Source organism: Helicoverpa zea, chromosome 4 (assembly GCF_022581195.2).
Source record: "Helicoverpa zea isolate HzStark_Cry1AcR chromosome 4, ilHelZeax1.1, whole genome shotgun sequence".
Classification (NCBI taxonomy): domain Eukaryota; kingdom Metazoa; phylum Arthropoda; class Insecta; order Lepidoptera; family Noctuidae; genus Helicoverpa; species Helicoverpa zea.
Window position 1 is genome coordinate 10,486,467 of NC_061455.1, and position 20,739 is coordinate 10,507,205.

The 20,739-nt window shown below is 35.5% G+C and overlaps 1 protein-coding gene and 1 long non-coding RNA gene across 2 annotated transcripts in view; both read right to left on the reverse strand.

The window, feature by feature from the left end:
• The window catches only part of LOC124629898, a 30,795-nt gene extending 20,788 nt beyond the window's left edge, over positions 1 to 10,007 (reverse strand). Inside the window, exons 1-2 of the mRNA XM_047163560.1 lie at positions 9,114 to 10,007; positions 4,410 to 4,548 (exon numbers count right to left, since the gene is read on the reverse strand). Coding sequence (XP_047019516.1) covers positions 4,410 to 4,548; positions 9,114 to 9,121 — 147 coding nt within the window. The 5' untranslated portion in view covers positions 9,122 to 10,007. The remainder of the gene's footprint in view (positions 1 to 4,409; positions 4,549 to 9,113) is intronic.
• A 6,423-nt stretch (positions 10,008 to 16,430) lies between these two features.
• On the reverse strand, positions 16,431 to 17,571 carry LOC124629819. Its single transcript, XR_006984340.1, has 2 exons — positions 17,294 to 17,571; positions 16,431 to 16,758 (listed from the first exon to the last, which is right to left on the reverse strand). It is a non-coding gene; the product is annotated as an uncharacterized LOC124629819 (long non-coding RNA).
• Between the last annotated feature and the right edge of the window lie 3,168 nt (positions 17,572 to 20,739).

A 20,739-nucleotide genomic window follows, 5' to 3' on the forward strand; every position in this document is an offset into this window, starting at 1 on the left:
TTTAGGGATGTAAAGTAATAACGTTTTGCATAAAAAGTTTGATTACTGAAACATTTTACGTCATTTAATTTTCTTACAGTAGGTCCTACCTATATCACTACTAATCACAAAACTTAATAAAATGATTACAATAGTTTGAAAAGTCATTCAAATAAAATAGTTCTCATTTAAAGGCGCCTCAAGGTGCGTTATACCAGATGGCAAAGATCTAATTTTCAAAATCTCCGATAGCAATTTGTATTAAGTTTTGAGACGACTTAGACTGTAAAATGGATCACACACACAATTAGTTTTGTTAACTTGTATGGACTAAGTAATGCAAAATTATATGTGTGCTGCCTAGGTATGAGAAGAGACCCTTTAAATAGTTGAATAAAAATAATGAACCCAAGATTATGTAACTTTTAGTTCATAAATAAGTTACTAATTATGTGATTTTCAGCTATTGTCTAACGAATGCGTCTACATCTCGAACAGGGTGACAACACGTCCATGAACGTTGTTATTATGTCCTAAAACGGTGCGTGGTAGTGTGAGATCCATCTAATAGATATATTAATAGTTTGTCAAAGATCGAACTGATAAATATCATGATTAACACGTTCACCTAATATTTTAGTAGCTTAATTATCGACAGATCGGATTAAATATCGCTGAAAATAGATAACTAAGTAATTGGGGTTAGTAACCATTCAAGACTACAGATACCTAGTAGAATAAATTATTTTAGGTTAATTTTTTTTTCTAATGTCTACTGCGATTTCATTCGAATCCCGCTGGAACTACTCTTGTCACCTGAATAAAAAGTGTCCGTAACTATCTGTCTAGGGTTTTTATCCATGTTATATCTCTGTGCCAAACATTTCAATACCTACTAACAAAGTTGCTTTCGCATTAACAATATTCTTAATATCTTATTTGAAACTACTTATACATGACTTTAACTTTGACTTTAAAAATTATAGGTATAGAATCATTCAGACACAAATTGAATTAGTAATGAGCACCTTGTCTAAACTTCTGCGTATAGTTGCAGAAGATAGTTGCTATACTTCGAAACTTGGATTCAAAACAACACTCGAGACAGCACAGACTGCCTAAACTGCTAATTTAATTATTCCGTAAGACCTATGTTAGTACAATGTTCAGTGAAACCTAGATTGCAAACATATTTCTAGCTAGATCAAACTTAATTAGGTATATCACATTGGTATATGTAGATGTTCATATGTCTCTGGCACCAAAATTAGTATTATGTAGGTAGGAGACACTTATATGTCTAAAGTAACAACAAAATTAAATTAATCTGCATTGAAAAGGAAGTAATTAAAATGGTATCAGTGAGATTCAAAGAAAGAGAGATTAAATAATAAAAAAAAATATTATTTCCCTGCGCAGCGGTATTATGTTTAATAGGATTAAATATTAAACAAAAAAAAGCAAACTATTTAAAAAGTATAAAATAAATCAACCTTGAACGGCTACTCACTTTCCTGGAATCTCTTGGGCAATAAATTAGCCAAACGTTTTAAGCTGGGATAAGGTTATAATTCAAATATGTACCCTATGATAATACAATTAGGTAGGAAATCAAATGGAGCCGAACAAACAAACAGTTAAGTTACTTTGATACTTTTAAAGGTTAAACTTGTAAAGATAGCCTCCTACGCGTGTTGGTCAAAACTAAGATGATGAGATTTCAGTCACAGACGAAAATACCTATACTAATTGAATTTTAGTTTACCTACTGGCCGCCGCAATCTAATTTTAAGCAAACTGCTCTGTAAATGTTCGCGCAAATTTCCTAGAAGTTCTCTCCATTTTTAGAGCTGTTCAAATTTTCTAAACGGTTTATGAAAAGCCAAATAGTTCCACGGCGTCACGATGTGGTTAACATTGATAATAAAGCTAACAAACTCCAAAAAACATCGTTAAACCAGCAATAAAAACTGAAAACTCGCACTAAATGAACATGAAATGCATACGTAATGATCCTTGTATGCGCTACCGCAAACATACCAATTTAATGGTATTGTTTCACCGCTTGGACTGAGGTTTCAGCAATTATTACCATAGTCTAGTTAAAACTGGTTTTAAAATAAATAAGGTATGAAAATCTGCCAAAAGCTTGAGCGAAAATGAGTTCATTTGCAATAGCTGATAAATTATTTAAAGCAAATGAATTAAACAGCAACGTTTATTATTCGGATGGCGGGGAAATGGACGGGATGCTTTGTTTAAAAAACCTCCGGACTGACAAAGGGCGTAACGAAGAGATCCCGGACTCTCATACATTAACACGGCTTTGTAGACAGACGGATTCACAAATATAATGAGTTCGTTTATCCGATTGTGAATGGTATAATGATGTTCTTTTTGACTGAGAGCAGAATCGACTATTAGATGTAAGTACTACAGTGTTAATTAGAGTATTCCCGATCTTGCCAGTCACCAAACAGAATTTTCCACAGACATATTTAATCACGTTAAATTTTCTATAGAAACCGAAATCCTCTTAAGTTTCCTAAATGCTAATGGCCGTTTATTAGACGAGGAGTTTGTTTAATGACATTAAAAGGAAAACGTAAACTATTCCTTTGATGCCATGAATCACTCAAACAGTTACGAAGTATTAAATTACTGTTGATTTCTCTGAGGGTTACAACAATTTGTTGGGACGTATTAACTTAGTTTGTAATATAAATTTTATCCGTTTTGTGATAATCATAATGGCGATCTGTAACTGGCCTTGAGTACTTCATTTGTGAATGCAAATTGAGCCAATCAAATAAAAATGTAGCGTCAGTGTAAAAACTTTTTCTTTGTAATCTCTCAATAGAACTAAGTAAAATAATTATTTTCAACAAAAAAAATGACGATGCCTACTGACTTTCGCATGAATATTCTTTCACCTACAAAAAAATGTCCTCGCATATTGCCACGTCATTAATTTTTCCCCGTAAGTATACCTAAGTATTTTAACTTAATTGAAACCCTCTAATGGCCTTACTACAAAAACTTTAACCACTGTTTTACACTTGTCTAAAAAAAATGTGGCTCCAAAATGAACCATATGTCAACGTCATAATTTGACATTTTTTTAGACAAGTCTTAAACTGACGTTAAAAAGTTTTTGTGGTAAGACGGTAAATGTTTCATAAACAATATTGTATGCAAAACTAGCTGATAAAATATTCATAGTTACTTCGATTATTTATGAAGTATTTTGTAATTAAATACGGAATAACCTGCCTATTGAGCCTAAAGCCGCGGAAAATATCAATTAATTATTAGGTTGGAACTAAAGGTACTTGATTAAAAAGCAATATTGTACAAGAATGTCGTATTTTGTACAGTTTTGTTTATACTCAGCAAGGAGTTCAAGGATTTTATCTAAAGGGTGCTGAAATAATTTATATTCTGGCCAGTAACGGTTAATTACTTTTTTAATATTCGTTCTTAATTCAAAAGTGGAAGCTTGAACATCACTAGGTAGTTTTTTTATCAGTGCCTAAGTACAAACTAGGTTTTTCTTAACATTCATGATACGTCATAACACAAAGATTTTTTTTCAAAGAAAGGCAACTTCTTGAACAATCTTACTTATAAATCAAATTAATTGGTAAAATGTTTGCAACAAATATTTTATGACCTAAACTAATCACGAATTAAAAAGGGGTGTTACTTAACTTAAAGATTACTCAACGCAATTATTTAAATGATTGCCGAATTCACATTATAAAAGCCAAACACTATGCAGTTTCTCCGTAGACACAGTTGCAAGCTTTCGACAATTGACGATAACGTGCGTATAACGTGCGGTTTATGTGCAAAACAGGCCTTGGTCTAGACACTTCAAATGTTATTCAACAGGGATATCAGTATAGACAAGAACAATGAAGAGAAAGTAATTCAAGTTAGACAAACTAGTTCTAAGCGTATAATATGTTTATGTACTGTAGAAATGGTTCTTGTTTGTATTGTGTAATGTAATGTTTACGTTGTCTAGTAACCGTTTTTTGTTATTTTTTTAAGTTTTTATTGATATATTTTTTTTAGTTTTATGCACAAGTGATCTGTATGATTTAGAGTGGGTACTTTATACACTGCGGACTAAACACTCAGTTGCCAACAGTAAGAATATATTTTTAAAGAAAAACTTGATTACAGTCAAAGTTTTCAGCCAGTCTGATATCGGCTAAATAACTGATCTTAATAATGTGTGTATTATCTCCATACTGAGTGAATCCAAACAAAATATACGCCGACTAAAGATTGCAGAGTGTGACTACTATTCAACTGTACAGTTGTATCTATTGTTCTGTTTTCATACAAATATTCTCTTATTGTATTCTTGAAATATACATTTTTTATTATATTTTATAAATGGTATAAAAATAATAACTTACAACGGTATTCTGTGAGCTCAAATCTCTTTTGAAGAGAAATCGAAGCAGCTTGGAGGCAGCTGTCAGTGCTTGGTAGTCTTGGACCAGGAGATGAAGACTGTATAACACTCCTACTAGTAACGCCAATAGGATGATCAGCCTGGAAAACATTGAAAGAAATATTTTAGGACAATATCTAAAATATAATTCTAGATATTATGTTCTAGATATTGTCCTAAAATATTTCACAAAATATTTACAATATCTAGAACATAATTAAAAAAAAAGTCGTGGTGGCCTAGTGGGTAAAGGACCAACCTCTCGAGTGTGAGGGCGCGGGTTCGATCCCAGGTCAGGCAAGTACCAATGCAACTTTTCTAAGTTTGTATGTACTTTCTAAGTATATCTTAGACACCATTGTCTGTGTTTCGGATGAAGGTCAGATAGGCAGTCGCTTCTCGTAAAGCACTGGTACTCAGCTGAATCCGGTTAGACTGGAAGCCGACCCCAACATGATTGGGAAAAGGCTCGAAGGATGATCTAGAACATAATTAAAAACCACGTAAATCACTTCTGTGTATCATGAAAAACTCATCAGCTCCCGAGCCTTTTCCCAGCTATGTTGGGGTCGGCTATTGGTCTAACCTAATGCAGCTGAGTACCAGTGTTTTACAAAGAACGACTGCCCATGAGGCCTCTTCAACCCAGTTACCCTGACAATCCAATAGCCGTTGGTTAGACTAGTGTCAGTCTTACTGGCTTCTGACTACCCTTAACACACTACACTACACTTAAACAAAACCACATAAGTATTAAGTATTAAACTTCAATCACCAGAACCGTCGGTGGAATCTTACATAAAAAATATATTTTATCAATATATTACATTACATTTAAGAATAGACACAAACGGTCCCTAGACGATTCTTCTATCAAAAACAATTTTCTTTTGTTTTCAATTCGATTCCGATTATTTCTAAAAATAAAGTCTCATGTCATAATAAAAAGTACCTAAGAGAATTTAACAAATAAAAGCAACTTAATTGCTTCATGAATAATAATGATTTTATTATTAGAACCAAAACCAATAAAAATAATACGTTCAAAGAAAATATCTACGATTTCTAAGAAAAAATCTATTGGCAAGGCGCCAGTGCAAAGGATTTCGAGAAATATGTACTTCAATGACTTACCGAAGGAAATTATATGTTATGAAAAATGAGCTTTTGTTCCTCGAAGAGATTGGTTTTTTCTAAAGGATCGACCCATTTATATAAATTGTATTTAAGTATATCTCTTTCAAATGAAATATGGATAAAGTTGTACAATACTCGTGGACACCCACAGTTTGTTGAAAGTATAAATAAACCAGAAAAAAATGGAACTACATTTCTAGATTCCGGTAAAGTATAAAAATAACACTAGCTGGTTAGTACTTTTAATAACTTCATAAAGGCTACCTGATTCTAATTATAGCAAAGCAAAGCACCAAAAAAGCTAAAGAAAAAATGATGAAACGATAGCATTATGTTTCGCGTCAGCGTCGCGTCTAGAACAAACAACCGACTCAGCTCATTTAATTAATTAAAGAAGTCCATAATTCAGTCCGAGACTCATTTCGACCGAACATTTGAATTTCCAAAAGAAACGTCCGTGCCCGTTTCCCACCAGACTCTGTTTACAGAACCATTTCGGAAATTAATTGGCTCCCAGTTTAAGTTATTTACTGTTTAATTGTGTTATTAGCCCAAGGCGAGGTCGGAATTTTATGTATACTTTCACAGTATCTCTTACTTTATCTTTAAAGGACAATGCTATTCTTTGTATGGAAGTTGGGCTCAAGAGTTGCCCACAGTAACTGCATAGTGTATTATGTTCCATAGGCTTATAATAGGTCCCAGACCGAAATATTTCGAAATCTATCCCGGGAGTCCTGAGAAAAACTGGTTTGACTCTTATTCAATATTACGAAAAACATCCTTACGAACTCTTAACTATTCCACTTTTATTACCTTAATTGAAATGCATTATAATATTAATCGACAAATACGAGGTATTGAACGAGAATTTTTTTTACCGACTTCAAAAAATGGAGGAGTTTCTCACTCAGTTCGTTTGTATTCTTTTTACGTAAGTACGTGCATATTAACTCCGTCGTTTACCAACCGATATAAACAATCATTTTATTGTTTGAAAGGATTTACTTTCCAAATAGTTCCTTTGTTATTCGGTCCAGGTAAACTGTGGAGGTTAAGACCTGACCTGCCGATGGAGACGACAGTGAGACGAGGGAACTCCTTAACGGTAACTATTTACTACCTCGTGTTCGAGCTTATTTAATTCGTCCTGATAAGATTTTTCCATTGCCATTACGGATATTAATTGCATGACGCTACACGAACTTAGGACTGATTGTAGTAGATAGAGACTGAAAAGCAAGAGAAACAACAATTACCTTTAAACGTCTATTTCTGTTATTTTATCCTGTTAACAGTGAAACCACTAACTATCTGAATGTTATTTCAAGAAAAGAAGGTTGTTAGGTTTGTGGCTGCTTAAAATGGCTAGCTAACAATGGCTGGCTAACATGAGAACCGGTTTTTCTCTTGACCTCTGGGACCATCATCCTCCTAGCTTTTTCCCAAACTATGTTGGGGTCGGCTTCCAGTCTAACCGGATTCAGCTGAGTACCAGTGCTTTACAAGAAGCGACTGCCTATCTGACCTCCTCAACCCAGTTACCCGGGCAACCCGATACCCCTTGATTAGACTGGTGTCAGACTCACTGGCTTCTGACTACCCATAACGACTGCCAAGGATGTTCAATGACTGCCGGGACCTACAGTTTAACGTGCCATCCGAAACACAGTCATTGGTGTCTAAGATATACTTAGAAAGTACATACAAACTTAGAAAAGTTGCATTGGTACTTGCCTGACCTGGAATCGAACCCGCGCCCTCTTACTCGAGAGGTTGGTTCTTTGCCCACTAGGCCACCACGACTATTACCTCTACTGACCTCTGGGACCGATTTCAAAAATATTTGGAGTCCGTCTTAAGAGTGAAGTAAAGAACCTATTCTAACCATTCCCACTACTGGGCAAATGGCTTGGGCTTTATAAAGTGACTGTTCAAGTTTAACATTATAACCGGTTTTTTTCGGGACCTCTGGGACCGATTTCCAAAATATTTGGATTTCGTGTTAACAGTGCAGTAAAGAACCTATTTCGACCACTTTCACTACTGGGCAAATGGCTCAGGCTTTGTTAAGTGACTATCTATGGAGAACATTTGAACCGGTTCTTCTCGGGACCTCTGGGACCGATTTCAAAAATATTTGGATTCCGTCTTAAGAGTGAAGTAAAGAACCTATTCTAACCATTCCCACTACTGGGCAAATGGCTTGGGCTTTATAAAGTGACTGTTCAAGTTTAACGTTATAACCGGTTTTTCTCGGGACCTCTGGGACCGATTTCCAAAATATTTGGATTTCGTATTAACAGTGCAGTAAAGAACCTATTTCGACCACTTTCACTACTGGGCAAATGGCTCAGGCTTTGTTAAGTGACTATCTATGGAGAACATTTGAACCGGTTTTTCTCAGGACCTCAGGGACCGATTTCAAAAATATTTGGATTTCGTGTTAACAGTGCAGTAAAGAACCTATTTCGACCACTTTCACTACTGGGCAAATGGCTCAGGCTTTGTTAAGTGACTATCTATGGAGAACATTTGAACCGGTTTTTCTCGGGACCTCTGGGACCGATTTCAAAAATATTTGGATTCCGTGTTAAGAGTGAAGTAAGGAACCTATTTTAACTATTTCCACTACTGGGCAAACGGCTTGGGCTTTGTAAAGTGACTGTTCAAGTTGAACATTAGAACCGGTTTTTCTCGGGACCTCTTGGACCGATTTCCAAAATATTTAGATTTCGTGTTAACAGTGCAGTAAAGAACCTATTTCGACCACTTTTACTACTGGGCAAATGGCTCAGGCTTTGTTAAGTGACTATCTATGGAGAACATTTGAACCGGTTTTTCTCGGGACCTCTGGGACCGATTTCAAAAATATTTGGATTTCATGTTCAGAGTGCACTATGGAACCAGCTGGAACTACTCCCACTGCTGGGCAAACTTTGAGCCCAGACCCTGGCATTGTCCTTTTCGCTGATCTAAATCTCAAGGTTTTTTCTATATTTTTTGCGACACCTGGCTTCGACGCTAATGGCCGAAGACCATAAATTTGTGAAAGTTCAAACCTTCATGAATAGTGTACCTGAATCGTCTTTTGTTTTTATCTTTAGTCCCAAAGATTGATTAGTGGTAGAACTTGAGTAATGGAACTTGGAGAAGTTTTTTCACAAGTTTCTGACGGCTCAAACATTAGATAAAAGTAGTGTTGTGAAATAATTTCGCTGTAATAAGAAGTTGTGGCTAAGAGCGTTAACAATAAAGCAAAGTGAAATTGCCTTACCCCGGCGAGTTCGGCCAACTTTTAGAACTGAAGTTATATTTTTATAACATTTTATTACTTTTGAACTATAATGTAGAAAGTGGACGACTATAACATGGATTATAAATTAAGCCGAAAATAAAAACAAAAAAGTTTTTTTTGTAAATATTTTTTGAAAATCGTTTAAAAAAATAAAATAAAAATGCGTCTTACTTGATCCCCATATCAAAACACACACACGACTTATAACAAACACAGAATTCAATGAAATACCTGGGCATTCCTTCCCGCGCTGATTAAATTCGAAAATGCCATTTCTCTGCATAGCCACGGTACTTACCAAGTCTTTGGTATAACACTACCATGTTTGGTAGGTTAGTGGGCCGTATGGTGTGCAGTTAATAGGCATGGCCACCTAAATTGGAGCGTGCTATGTGGCTGGAGGAAAGTGGTCTCGCTGCACTGCCTCAACGAGTTTGTTGTTTAATTTCCTCTAAAGATTATGTATAGGCACGCAGACGGTTTGTTGCTATTCAGTGAGAATGTTTAGTGCCGAACGTTATTCATTTATATGGAATTTGATTTTACTATAGTTCAAAAGGTGTATGAGTACTAAAGTAAAGAAATATTACAAAATTCTCTTTTAAACGGTACTTCGATAATTTAACAACAGAAAATGGCATAACGCCTTCTTTGTTTTCTCTCAGAATCTTTTTCCTTAAATTGCGTAAGATGACAAATAAAATCGTAATGGCCTTATACATAAAATGAATGGTTTTATAGGCAGTTACTAAAAATAAAGTTGATTTCAACACCGTCTGCTTGAAAGAACGAATGAACAATTTTTCAAAAAGTATCCCAGGCATCTGGCGCTTAAAGCCACGCTCGACGCGCCAATTCCAACATAGCTGATCCCAACTTCTGCAATGTCGGATAATAGCTGTTTGTTTGAAAAATTTTGACTTTTTTGCTTTCAACAACTTTCGCGAAACTAAACATCAAAAACGGACAGAATGTAAAAATATTAAAGCTCAAATTCGTACAGCAGAATATTGCTTGGCAAGTTTTAAAAAAAACTAACTTAGGTACTGTTCAGTATCGGAAATAAAAAGTTTTTCAATCTGTTCAGTGAAGTTACTTGACCGAGGCGGTTCGCCCACAATTTGATATAACCAATAAATCAGTTCCTTCGAGTAGGTAAATTGTTATTGTAGTCGGAAAACTGTTTTCTAATAAACTTCAAGAAGGTTGAAATTTCAGCTTAATGACTGAAAGCTAGCTATTTTTCCGCCTACATAGGACTCAATTAGTAAAAAGTTTATAACTATTTATAATACACGAACTGATTTGACTCCACGCCATTACATTATTAGTACACAAAAGACGTCATTTGTAACCTTTCTCATTTCGTACAAAGGCAGACTATTTGGCATTCAGGTTCCAATTACTTCAGCTGCATTTTGTCTAATATTATAATGGGTTCAAGGGTTCGTTGTGATTTAAAATAAATATTTCATTTTTATTCGATAGGGTGCGGCAAAGCCAGCACGTCTGAAAACCAGTCTTACCTAGGGTTGGGTTGCCCGGGTAACTGGGTTGAGGAGGTGAGATAGGCAGTTGCTCATTGTAAAACACTAGCTTCCGCCCGCGGCTTCGCCCGCGTAGTTTCCAAGAGAATTCTTCAAAAGTCTGGGATAAAAACTATCCTATGTTCTTTGCGTGAAAGCGTAACAGACAGACAAACAGACAGAGTTACTTTCGCATTTATAATATTAGTAGGGATTAATACTCATCTGCTCCGGTAGACGACCCCGACATAATTGGGAAAAGGCTAGGCAGATAGTATTTGAAAGGGTGTGAAGTGGTCCCCACGGAAAACAGCGGAATTGCAGGCTTTTGTTTTTGTAGGTACAGTAACTTTTATGAGCATTGTGCACTTGTGTTATACGTGTATTCCACCTTCATAGGTTTTTAGAACCGTATTTTATACGGCATCGTTACCCAGGTCATGAAATCTTCTGGGTTAACCTACTTATGTATAGTTATTTTTATAAACACCGTACTTCTAATTACCTTTTCTCTATTAGCGTTTACGACCAGCTTGTTAAACAACTTTATTATTTAAACTGATGTTCCTGAAATTAATTATTAATTTTAAGTTTCTTTTTGAACTAAGCGGGCTACCTATGTGAATTTTTGCTCTGAAATCAGGACTGTCTATGTGGCTTCTCTGAAATATGAAATATAAAAGATATCTCGATGACGTTTTATCTGATTGGCGTGTAAGTAAATAAGAAAGATTACATCTGTGGAATATTCAGTAAAATGCCGTATTTTAACAAAGGACACATCTCAGCTTATATTATAATATTCTTGGCTTTGCGCATTGTTAACATTTTACGTCTTCCTTTTGTCATAATAATAATAGTGTGGCAAGGAAGGATTCTGGGAGTAAATCTTCTTCAACGTTATGTGGAAAGCGAAAACCACATCAAAATATATCTTATTGTTCTCTAGATTAGCTCGGCACGGAAGTAAATACCGTTGGGGATTTTAGAGCAAACTATACTGTATAGTGGTTGTGAAAAGGATTACGGTTTATCGTGGAAACACAATCAAAGGCTGGGAAAACAATTTTTAAGATTGCTTCTTCATTGGTCGGGTAATCTGCGAAAGTATATGGGATTTACTACCAGTAACTTTTTAAAACAAATCTACGTTTTTTTATTTATCCTTTTTTGTTTATTTCTTTTCAAGACTGCAGTTCTTGCAATACCAAGGTATGTACAATATACTAGAAATAATACATTACATGGTACAAATTCAAGATGCTTGCTCAAACTTTTGATTCAATCATTACATAACATTCAATATAACATTGTTGGACAATTTTGCGCAATTAATAATATTGAGCAATTTAATTTGATCATAAAACATACTATTATCTTTACAAGGTGCCGAGTGACAAAAAAGAGTGTCTATGGAGTTTCTTGCCGGCTCTTCTCCATGAGACCAACTTTTTAGAACCGTGCAACTAGTGTGACATTTCATAGGAGCCTACAAAGGCCTATTTGAAATAAAAACATTTGACTTTAATTTGATCGCCTGAAGACCGCTTAAGACTGCGTTTTATCGAAGCTAACCGGTATCAGGGAAAATACGACCCAAGGAGGTTTAATTCAATTTGGAATGGGAGGAATTTCATTGCTCGATTTTATTTGCGCACCGTTTAGCTTCTCGTCTGCTAAGAAAAATCACCACAATATTTGTGTAGCATTTAAGTAAATATAAACAAACAACTAAAATAAATAAATGTTTAAGTAAAGAATTATCATCTGTCTAGCCTTCTACCAACTATGTTGGGGTCGGCTTCCAGTTTAAACGGATACAGCTGAGTACCAGTGTTTTACAAGGAGCGACTGCCTATCTGACCTCTTCAACCTTACCCATGATTTGAATGAAGAGCGGCATATTTTTTAAAGTTATTTTGCCCTTCGATCTTCCAGCACAGTCATCAATGCACAAACCATCAATGCGTAGACACCTTTACTAAGCTTGTATACCTATACCTCCCTGTATAAACCTGAGACTTAATCTCTCAGGAGCGCCGCATAGTAAACAAGGAAGCACGGTGCATAGCGAAGGAGAATTGCAGGAACACTGCAGCTTAAACATAATACGTATATCTATATATATATATGTTCTTAATTGTGGTGCATGTAGGTGTGAATTCGAAGCCGGTGGGTATGCGAACTTTGTACCGAACTTTGGCAATAAACTTCGCGCAATTTCCCGTTTGATGGAAGAAGGAATAAATTACAGGGCTGTCTAGATATATGTATATGCTATATTTGTGTGCTAAGGGAAGAGATTAAAGTAAGAAGATTAAGATATATAAGATAGATATATAAGATCTGTTATCAAAATTAATAAGCAACAAAAATTATTAAGAATTGCTTTTTTAGAGTAATAAATAGAAAGCCTATGTATGTACTATATACTTAAGATGTACTCAAGATGTAGGGAAACCTCTACATGAGGTTTGGTTCAATTATAACTAACGCTCAAGATCCATGTTAACACAGTTCTCAAACCATCCACTCATGTTGTACTAACACATAACTCACAGAGAAACAGTATCTATTTTACTAACTTAACACACATCCTCTAAAGGTATCTGCCTACTCTCACCTCTTTACATCTTAGTCTTTGCAATCTTACTTTGAATCGTAGAAGCACAATTGCATAACATTCCTTATCACGCAGAGATGTATCGCTCAAGGAATGTCACTACTTACGTGCAAACGGGTAGGCAGAGTTTAGCATAATTTGCCTACTACATGTCTAACTGTTTAATACTATGGTTTTAATGTTAATAAGCACTCGATCCTGGAGCCAAAGGTCTTTCCTAGGTATTATATGAAATTAGAAATGTAAATGTCGCATAATTAATAACTACTAATGGTTTTATTTATGAAGAAAGTTGTGAAAATTATCCTGTAGGTACAGTAGACCGCACATCAGTGGTAACTGTCATGCACCTTAACTCAATAGTAATAAGTACGATTTTCCTATAAAACTGTTACCACTGACCTGAAGTTGACTGTACATGTTCTGTTTCCTGTACTTAGTAGTTTTATTAATTCTCTTGAATTACTGCTAAAACTGAACAAGTTTTGAGGGGTAAATGTAGATATATCACTGCAGTACAAATAAATAAATTCATCAATTAATAATCTAACTCTAAATCAATTTTTTTCATTACCTTCTGTTATCCATTAAATTGTAGCCTACAACACAACATGATGCATATTTTTGCAATCCTCGCCACAATGAGTTGGAAATCCAAAATGCTCTCATACCGGTTTTGTAGGCTAGTTACCACATTGCAGAGACGGTCCTAGGCAAATACGAGTGCCACCGTACAGGGCCCCATGAATGGAGCGCCAACAGTGTTGGATGCCGTCTAGGCAAAAATGCTATTTAAGCCATTATTTGAGCCAGTAAAAATAACTATCTACATTTTATTATGTACTATTTTTTATCTACATGAAAAAATACTTAAAACTATTACTTATGTGGCATCAAAAATAATATGTTATTACTGTATTTTTGTACAAAATAAGACAATATTTTTGGATTTTATGTTTTTATTGTGATAACAGTTCTGTTTGGGGACCCAATTCATCTCGCACTAGAACCGGCTCTGCCACATCATGCCGTTTATAAGTGTGACGACAGAGTACGGTCAGTGCCAAGACGCATCACGTACAATGATAGTCATTCAGATTGTCACTACGGGTCTTTGTTTTGACGTGACAACGTCTTATAAATCGATGGAGCCGGCTGCACGCACGAAAAAACATGACTCATGCGGCGTTACCTCGCTCTGAGGCGTTACCTCGCTCTGAGGCGTTCCATCGCACAATCGGCCTACGCGTTCGGCAGCGTTCAACATCTGTCTCTCTCCCACTTGAGTGAGCGATGCGTCCGCGTAAACAGCTGCTATTCAATAATATATTTACATATTTTCGTCAAGTATGAAGTGCAGTGAAAAGTGAATGTGGTGTAAATTGTTTATAGCAACGATAATTGCGACGATAAAGGTAATGATTCTTTCGATATTAAATATATGTTCAGTGATATATTGTCGAATATTCGTGCTTTCATAATTACAATAAATAGCATCAGTCCGCTAGTGCAGCGATTGTAGGTTATGCTATAACAAAACTATAATAATAAGGTAATAGAACTATTTCACGATGAGTAAAAAATCAATTGCTTTACTATTCGATCGAAATAATTATGGAGCATAGCCAGTGTTGGGCAAAATGAAATCTAACTACTGATTACTAACTACAACTACATATTGTAGTTAGTAATCAAAACTGCAAATTACATTAAATAATCGTAAAAAGTAGTTAAAAAATTTAATTACTAACTACAAATTGTAGTTGCAATCACGATTACGATATTACTTTTTATAACTACCTACACATTTTAAATAATCAATCGCGCGTTCATGTACTGACTTGTCGTTTGCTAGTTAAGTACAGTTACCGGCACGGAAGTCGAGCCCTGACTTTCACCTGCGCAGAAGTGATTTATTGGGTCCCTTTGGTGGTATGAAGGGAGCGCGGGGGCGGCGGTAAAGCGGTGATTGGCCCGCAGCGCATCGCGTCATAGCCGTCACTCGGGATTGGTTCTTAGCTGCGGTTGACGTACGTCAGGACGACGAAACACTTCGGGCCAATTTAATTGACACCAATTTTTATAAAATATATTTTTCTTTTGACGTGACAACGTCTTATAAATCGATGGAGCCGGCTGCACGCACGAAAAAACATGACTCATGCGGCGTTACCTCGCTCTGAGGCGTTCCGTTTAAGGCTTGAAGTGCAAGCGAGAGCACGCAACGAGCAACAAAGAGGCACGATCGGCCTCCGCGTTCGGCAACGTTCAACATCTGACGATCAATTTCTTATGACGTTGTCACGTTCGACTATCGTCAGTAAACCGACTTTACAGACAACCGTTTTTTTAGTGGTTAATAGCTTCCACATGCAATTTCACTCACTTCCTGAGGGAACTTCTTCGACGGCCCCAGATAAAAATTAGCGTACAAGTTTAGTTTCATCTAAATCCAGAATCACCTTGAACAATCTCGTGCGTAAAGAGTAACAAACCTACACACACACACTTTCGCTTTTATAATAGTAAGAGTGTTACCTATTTCTAAGAGTTTGTCATGTAATACAAAGTGTTGTTAATTGTTTAGGTTAATAACTGATTACCTCTAAAACTAATATCAATACAGCAAAAGTGAGTATGTTTGTATATTAGTAATGCTTAAACCGTCGGAACATTTTATAAATGTTTCCTTCTCAAAAACACGTTTGAATAATCATATTTATCCGTTATGTAAAAAGCCGCCAGCGCATCTTCAATTTGCATAACAGGAAAATTATGTATCGTAAGCGTAATGTTATTTCCTCCACCATTGAGAATTTATCTCGATTTGCTTATGAAATAAAAATTGGTTTCCCACCAAGAGCAGGTTGATTGAATTTTATTGGTTCTTTATGAATGTGAATATTGTGTTTAATTCAGTACAGATTTTTGGGGTATATTCTTGGTTATTTTCCTGAATGTAATTATCGTTTATATTTTACGAAAGTCTATGTATACATATACAATAATTATGCTACTTCTAAGCTGGCTAGGCGACCAACCACATGTGTGATAATTTTAAGAAGACCGATGATCATGGTATATTATCTTCTCGACTGTCATTAGACTGTATTGCAGAGCCTAAAATTTTCCATCTTAAAAAGTTACCTATCGAAATGAAAAACAGAGACGGCATATAAACAACGTGTCGCTATAAAAATATGCCGAAATCACAGCCTTGGTATTTTGGCATGATGTTATTTTTTGTGATTCAGTCCATATCGAATAGGTAGAGTACCTAGGTAGAAGTGTGTTGGTAGATGAAAAAATACGAATAAAAAATGTGTATGCTAAAATACATTGTAACCTCCACCCGTTTGATTCCCACCTACGAGGTGATAGAAATAAAAAACGGGTGTGTACCTTTTAAAAAAATGTATAATGGAAAAAAAGAACCACAGCCGGAGGCACACAAAGATTTGATTTGTGGGTCGTGAGTATAACTTTGTCTGAAGTCACTTCTGCAGGGATAGGTACTCCCCTGTAGTGGCGGCGAAAACACGCCGCTGGCCGGAGATGGAAGTAGGCCGAGATGTACTGCAGTGCTGTACGGTGACGTCACAGGGATGGAGACGGTGCTGACGTGCACGCGGTGCTGCACGAAGCTATCGCGACGGCGACACCTCGGCTCGTAACAAACCGAACACGAGGCTGCTGCTGCTGGCGTCTTATAGCCGGGTGGAAAAACCTGGAATCACCGTTCGAGCTAATCAGAACTCGGCCTAATAACTTCCGTGCTGGAGTACCACCGACGACAACGAGGAAGAGATACCTATCTAAACGTAGTAGCATTGACGTGGCGGTACTACAGAACGGAGTTTACAACAATAAAAAAAAAGAAAAGAAAATATAATTAAACAGAATTAACAATTGAAAAAAATAGAAAAGAAAATAGAATCAAACAGAATTAACGGTCGTGGCAGTTACGAAAGTTAAAAATTATTTAAAATTTTAAAATGGAAAAAATTATTAATTCACTTGAAGGTACTTCGAATTTAGAATGACGCAACATTTTTTGTAATTTGCTTATGCTTTTCTTAACTATTGCCAGCTATAACTTTGTAGATTAAGCCATGTAAAATTAGCAATACGGCAAGAATAAGCACAGCGGTACACAGAAATATAAATTGAAATATGAAAAGCTGCAAATAAAGACAACGTGAAGCACAAAGCTGGAAATAACTGCATGAATGATATGAATTCGTGTGCTATTCAAAACTTACCCTAATTCGGGATTTCCACACAACAAATAAACTGAATCACTTGATTTAATAAAATTAATTTTCAAAATTAAACGGCCGTGTCTGCTAGGGCGCTTGCCACGACGGAATTTGGTAGGAGGTCAGCGCACGCACCAGTCTAGAAGCGACCAGGGAGCTAATGTCAATCCGGCGCTGCGCTCACGCCGCTGCATCGATCGAAACCCTTCGTTCAGTTCATTCCGCGCGTTCCTAACCCGCACACAAACAAAGACTAACATTTACAAATCATGTAACGTTCCGTTACAACATATACAACATGTAACTTAATTAACGCACATCCTGAAATTAGTTTGTTCAGAATCGTTTACTGAATCGATTTATATCATTTTTAATCTAGGTAATTTTTTATCCCAAAAATAATTAAAACTACGGAAATTATTGTCATATTAACCCTGTACAGTCAAAACAAATTCAAATAGACCGTAACTCAAAGTAATAAGACTTCGTGTATTGTCGGCTTTTTCCGTAGTTTCGTTATGTTGTGTCGAGTCGAACGGCGCGCGGCGCGATATTTGCGTGCGTAGTAGTATGACCAAAAAGTTCTTCAAGAATTGGTATAACTAATTTAGTAAATAACAATGCATATACAACGTTATTTTTTGTTTGTGCGAAACCTGAATATAGTTTGTTCAGAATCAGTAACTGAATCGATTCCAATAGTTTTTACACCATGTTATATTTTTTCCCAAAATTATCTAAAAAACTTTGAATGTTGGACACCACAAATAGTTATTAATTCTCGCACAACAAAGGTCACGGCGAGTTCATAGCGGGCGCGAGCGCACGGTGCTATCGCGTTGCGCGGCATGTGTGCGTTTTGTGGTGATTATGTATTTTTACGGACAGTCCCGTTATAACTTTGTGATTTTTCATGATACGGATTTGAAATTTCGTACATAGATTCTTTACATAAAAATACTAGATAGGTGTATCAGGTTTCCCATAAACAAAAAATAGCCTTGTATATGTTAAATTAAAAATTAAATGTATGTATTATGATTATAACATAATATTCTAATTGGGGAGTTTGAGAGTGTGCGTTAATTACGTTACATGTTGTAGATGTATGTGTCTGAAAAGTGGAAAATGTTGTGTTTATTTATTTTTATATTTTGGCAATTTATTTCGTGGATTAAATCAGGGTCTATGTTACGTATAACTCGATTTCCTTAAGATGAGATTTATGGATGAAAAAATCAAAGGTCATGTTTTTCTTTCCTTGTAACATTGTATACTTACAAGTTAGTTATACCTACACAAATTTTGGTACTGTACAAAAAATAACTGCCATAAAAGACAAACATATTATGTGCCTTGCTATGGGAAAAGCTTCTTCTTTTTTTTTTAAGGTTGGTCATCAGCTATTTGTAGTACTGTATGACGGAGAGACTTATGAAAACCTATAAAACATCTAACCTTCTTGGTAGATTTTTAAAAAGAAGAGCCATTTACAAAGAACACAAAATAAAAGAATAAATATACAAGAATTGCTCGTTCAAAGTTACAATATTACCTGTGTTCATATCATAAGCCCAATATTACCTACTACTAAATAAGTAGAACCTATATACATATTATGTGTGTAATGTATACGTATGTAAGAACCTATAACATTTGTTTGGTATGTAATTTGGTACAACCTTTATTGGTAGCATGATATTTTAGAGCCAATTTTGTGGCTTGTTATACATGATACCTATTAAATCAAAAACAATGGTTGGCCGGCAGCCATCTTTGATAACCTAAATATTCATAGGGGATGTTCGAATTATTTTTAGGACATTATTTTAAACTAACTTTTTCCCACGGTTCTACATCCCAAGGGGATTACTTCCGAGAGTGAAAGTACCCTATATAATTATTTTCTCTGGCTCTAGACTATCTGTGCACTCATTTAAATTAGTTCAGCAGTTTAGGCGCAAAAGCGTGACAGATAGATCTCATTCTTAAAAAAAAAATCATGATAAAATGATGTTTGGAACAAGACATCCTTTAAGTCTTAATATTTTTATAAACGTACGATAGTAATACAATAGCTTGAGGCAAAACAACTCAGAATTCCACATACATGGAGCGAAAAACGATTCACAAAAATCGAACATATCCACTAGTTTCCTGTTCAACTGGTTTGTATAGGAAAAAAACATCTATACGTTTTTTACCCGCAATGCGAATCTTTTCATGTTTTTGTCTGAAGCCAAATTTCCACGAACAACCACCATGATATCGTAGAAAAACGCTTTCAATTACTCTGCTCATAATGATACCGATATAGATAGATATAATGATAGTGGTGTTGAGTTGAGAAACCTATCTTTTCAGTTAAAAATAAATGGAGTCGAAACCTGATCAATATCAACGATTTTTATAGAACCCATTATGGTATCTCAGAAATAAATCACAGGGCCATTTTAGCTTATAAATAAAGTGAAAATATCTAACAGATCTGCGCTTTTATGCATGAAAACAAAAAACAATCATCATTTTCAACTTTACGACCCCGATAATATTAGATCGCTGTTTTACCAATTCGTGTTACTGGCACATTATGCAAAATACCATCCAGATAAAGTTCGTTTTTTTTTTTCGAAAATATAATAAAAAAAGCTAAAAAAACTGGACAATAAATTCCGTTTAATGGTACCCATAAACCTATTTAAATTTCTGAGCGGTACAGAATTTTTATCTTAACTCGACCGTACCATTAAAAAGTTGAGTGAGGTATATTTTTAGTCCTCTTTCTGGTCGGCTAGAATTTACATTTACAATGATTAAAAAGTAGGTAGTACCTAATTACAAAAAAAAAAAACTATTTTGTTGTGCTATGTAAACATCAAAAATAACTATAGTAAAATTAATAGTGCACGTAAAATGAAAATACCAAATTAATCGTTTTTCTTTTAGAGCATTTTTTTCAAACTTTTCGCATTTCAGTTTTGAGCGTTCTCGGGAAATTCTGAATGGGTTTGCTGCTACAGTAAAACGCATTATATTATCAAATGTCTAAACTTTTTAAAGCTGTACCAAGTTGCGTTAAAGGTTATAATATAAAATTTACTTTATAAGATTATAATATCAAATTATTTATATTTTATTAAACTCATAAGGAAAATAAACTAGTATACTTCTGTGTCTCTGTATCTCTCTGAGTAGTAGCTGCCGTGATGGTCCCAGATCAGAATAGGGCCTCCCCATTTCTCTTCCATGAGTGTCGTAAGAGGCGACTAAGGGAGATAAGGCCGAGTGCATACCACCAGCACTTTGGGCTTTGCGGATAGCCTACCAAGTAGCGCAGCGGTGAGCAACCGCCTCAATAGAATTCCCAAGAAGGTTTCGTGTCAGCCAGAAAATTTAATGCAACCAAAGCAACATGATGGGCTGATCTCAAATAAAAAATTAGGATGGGG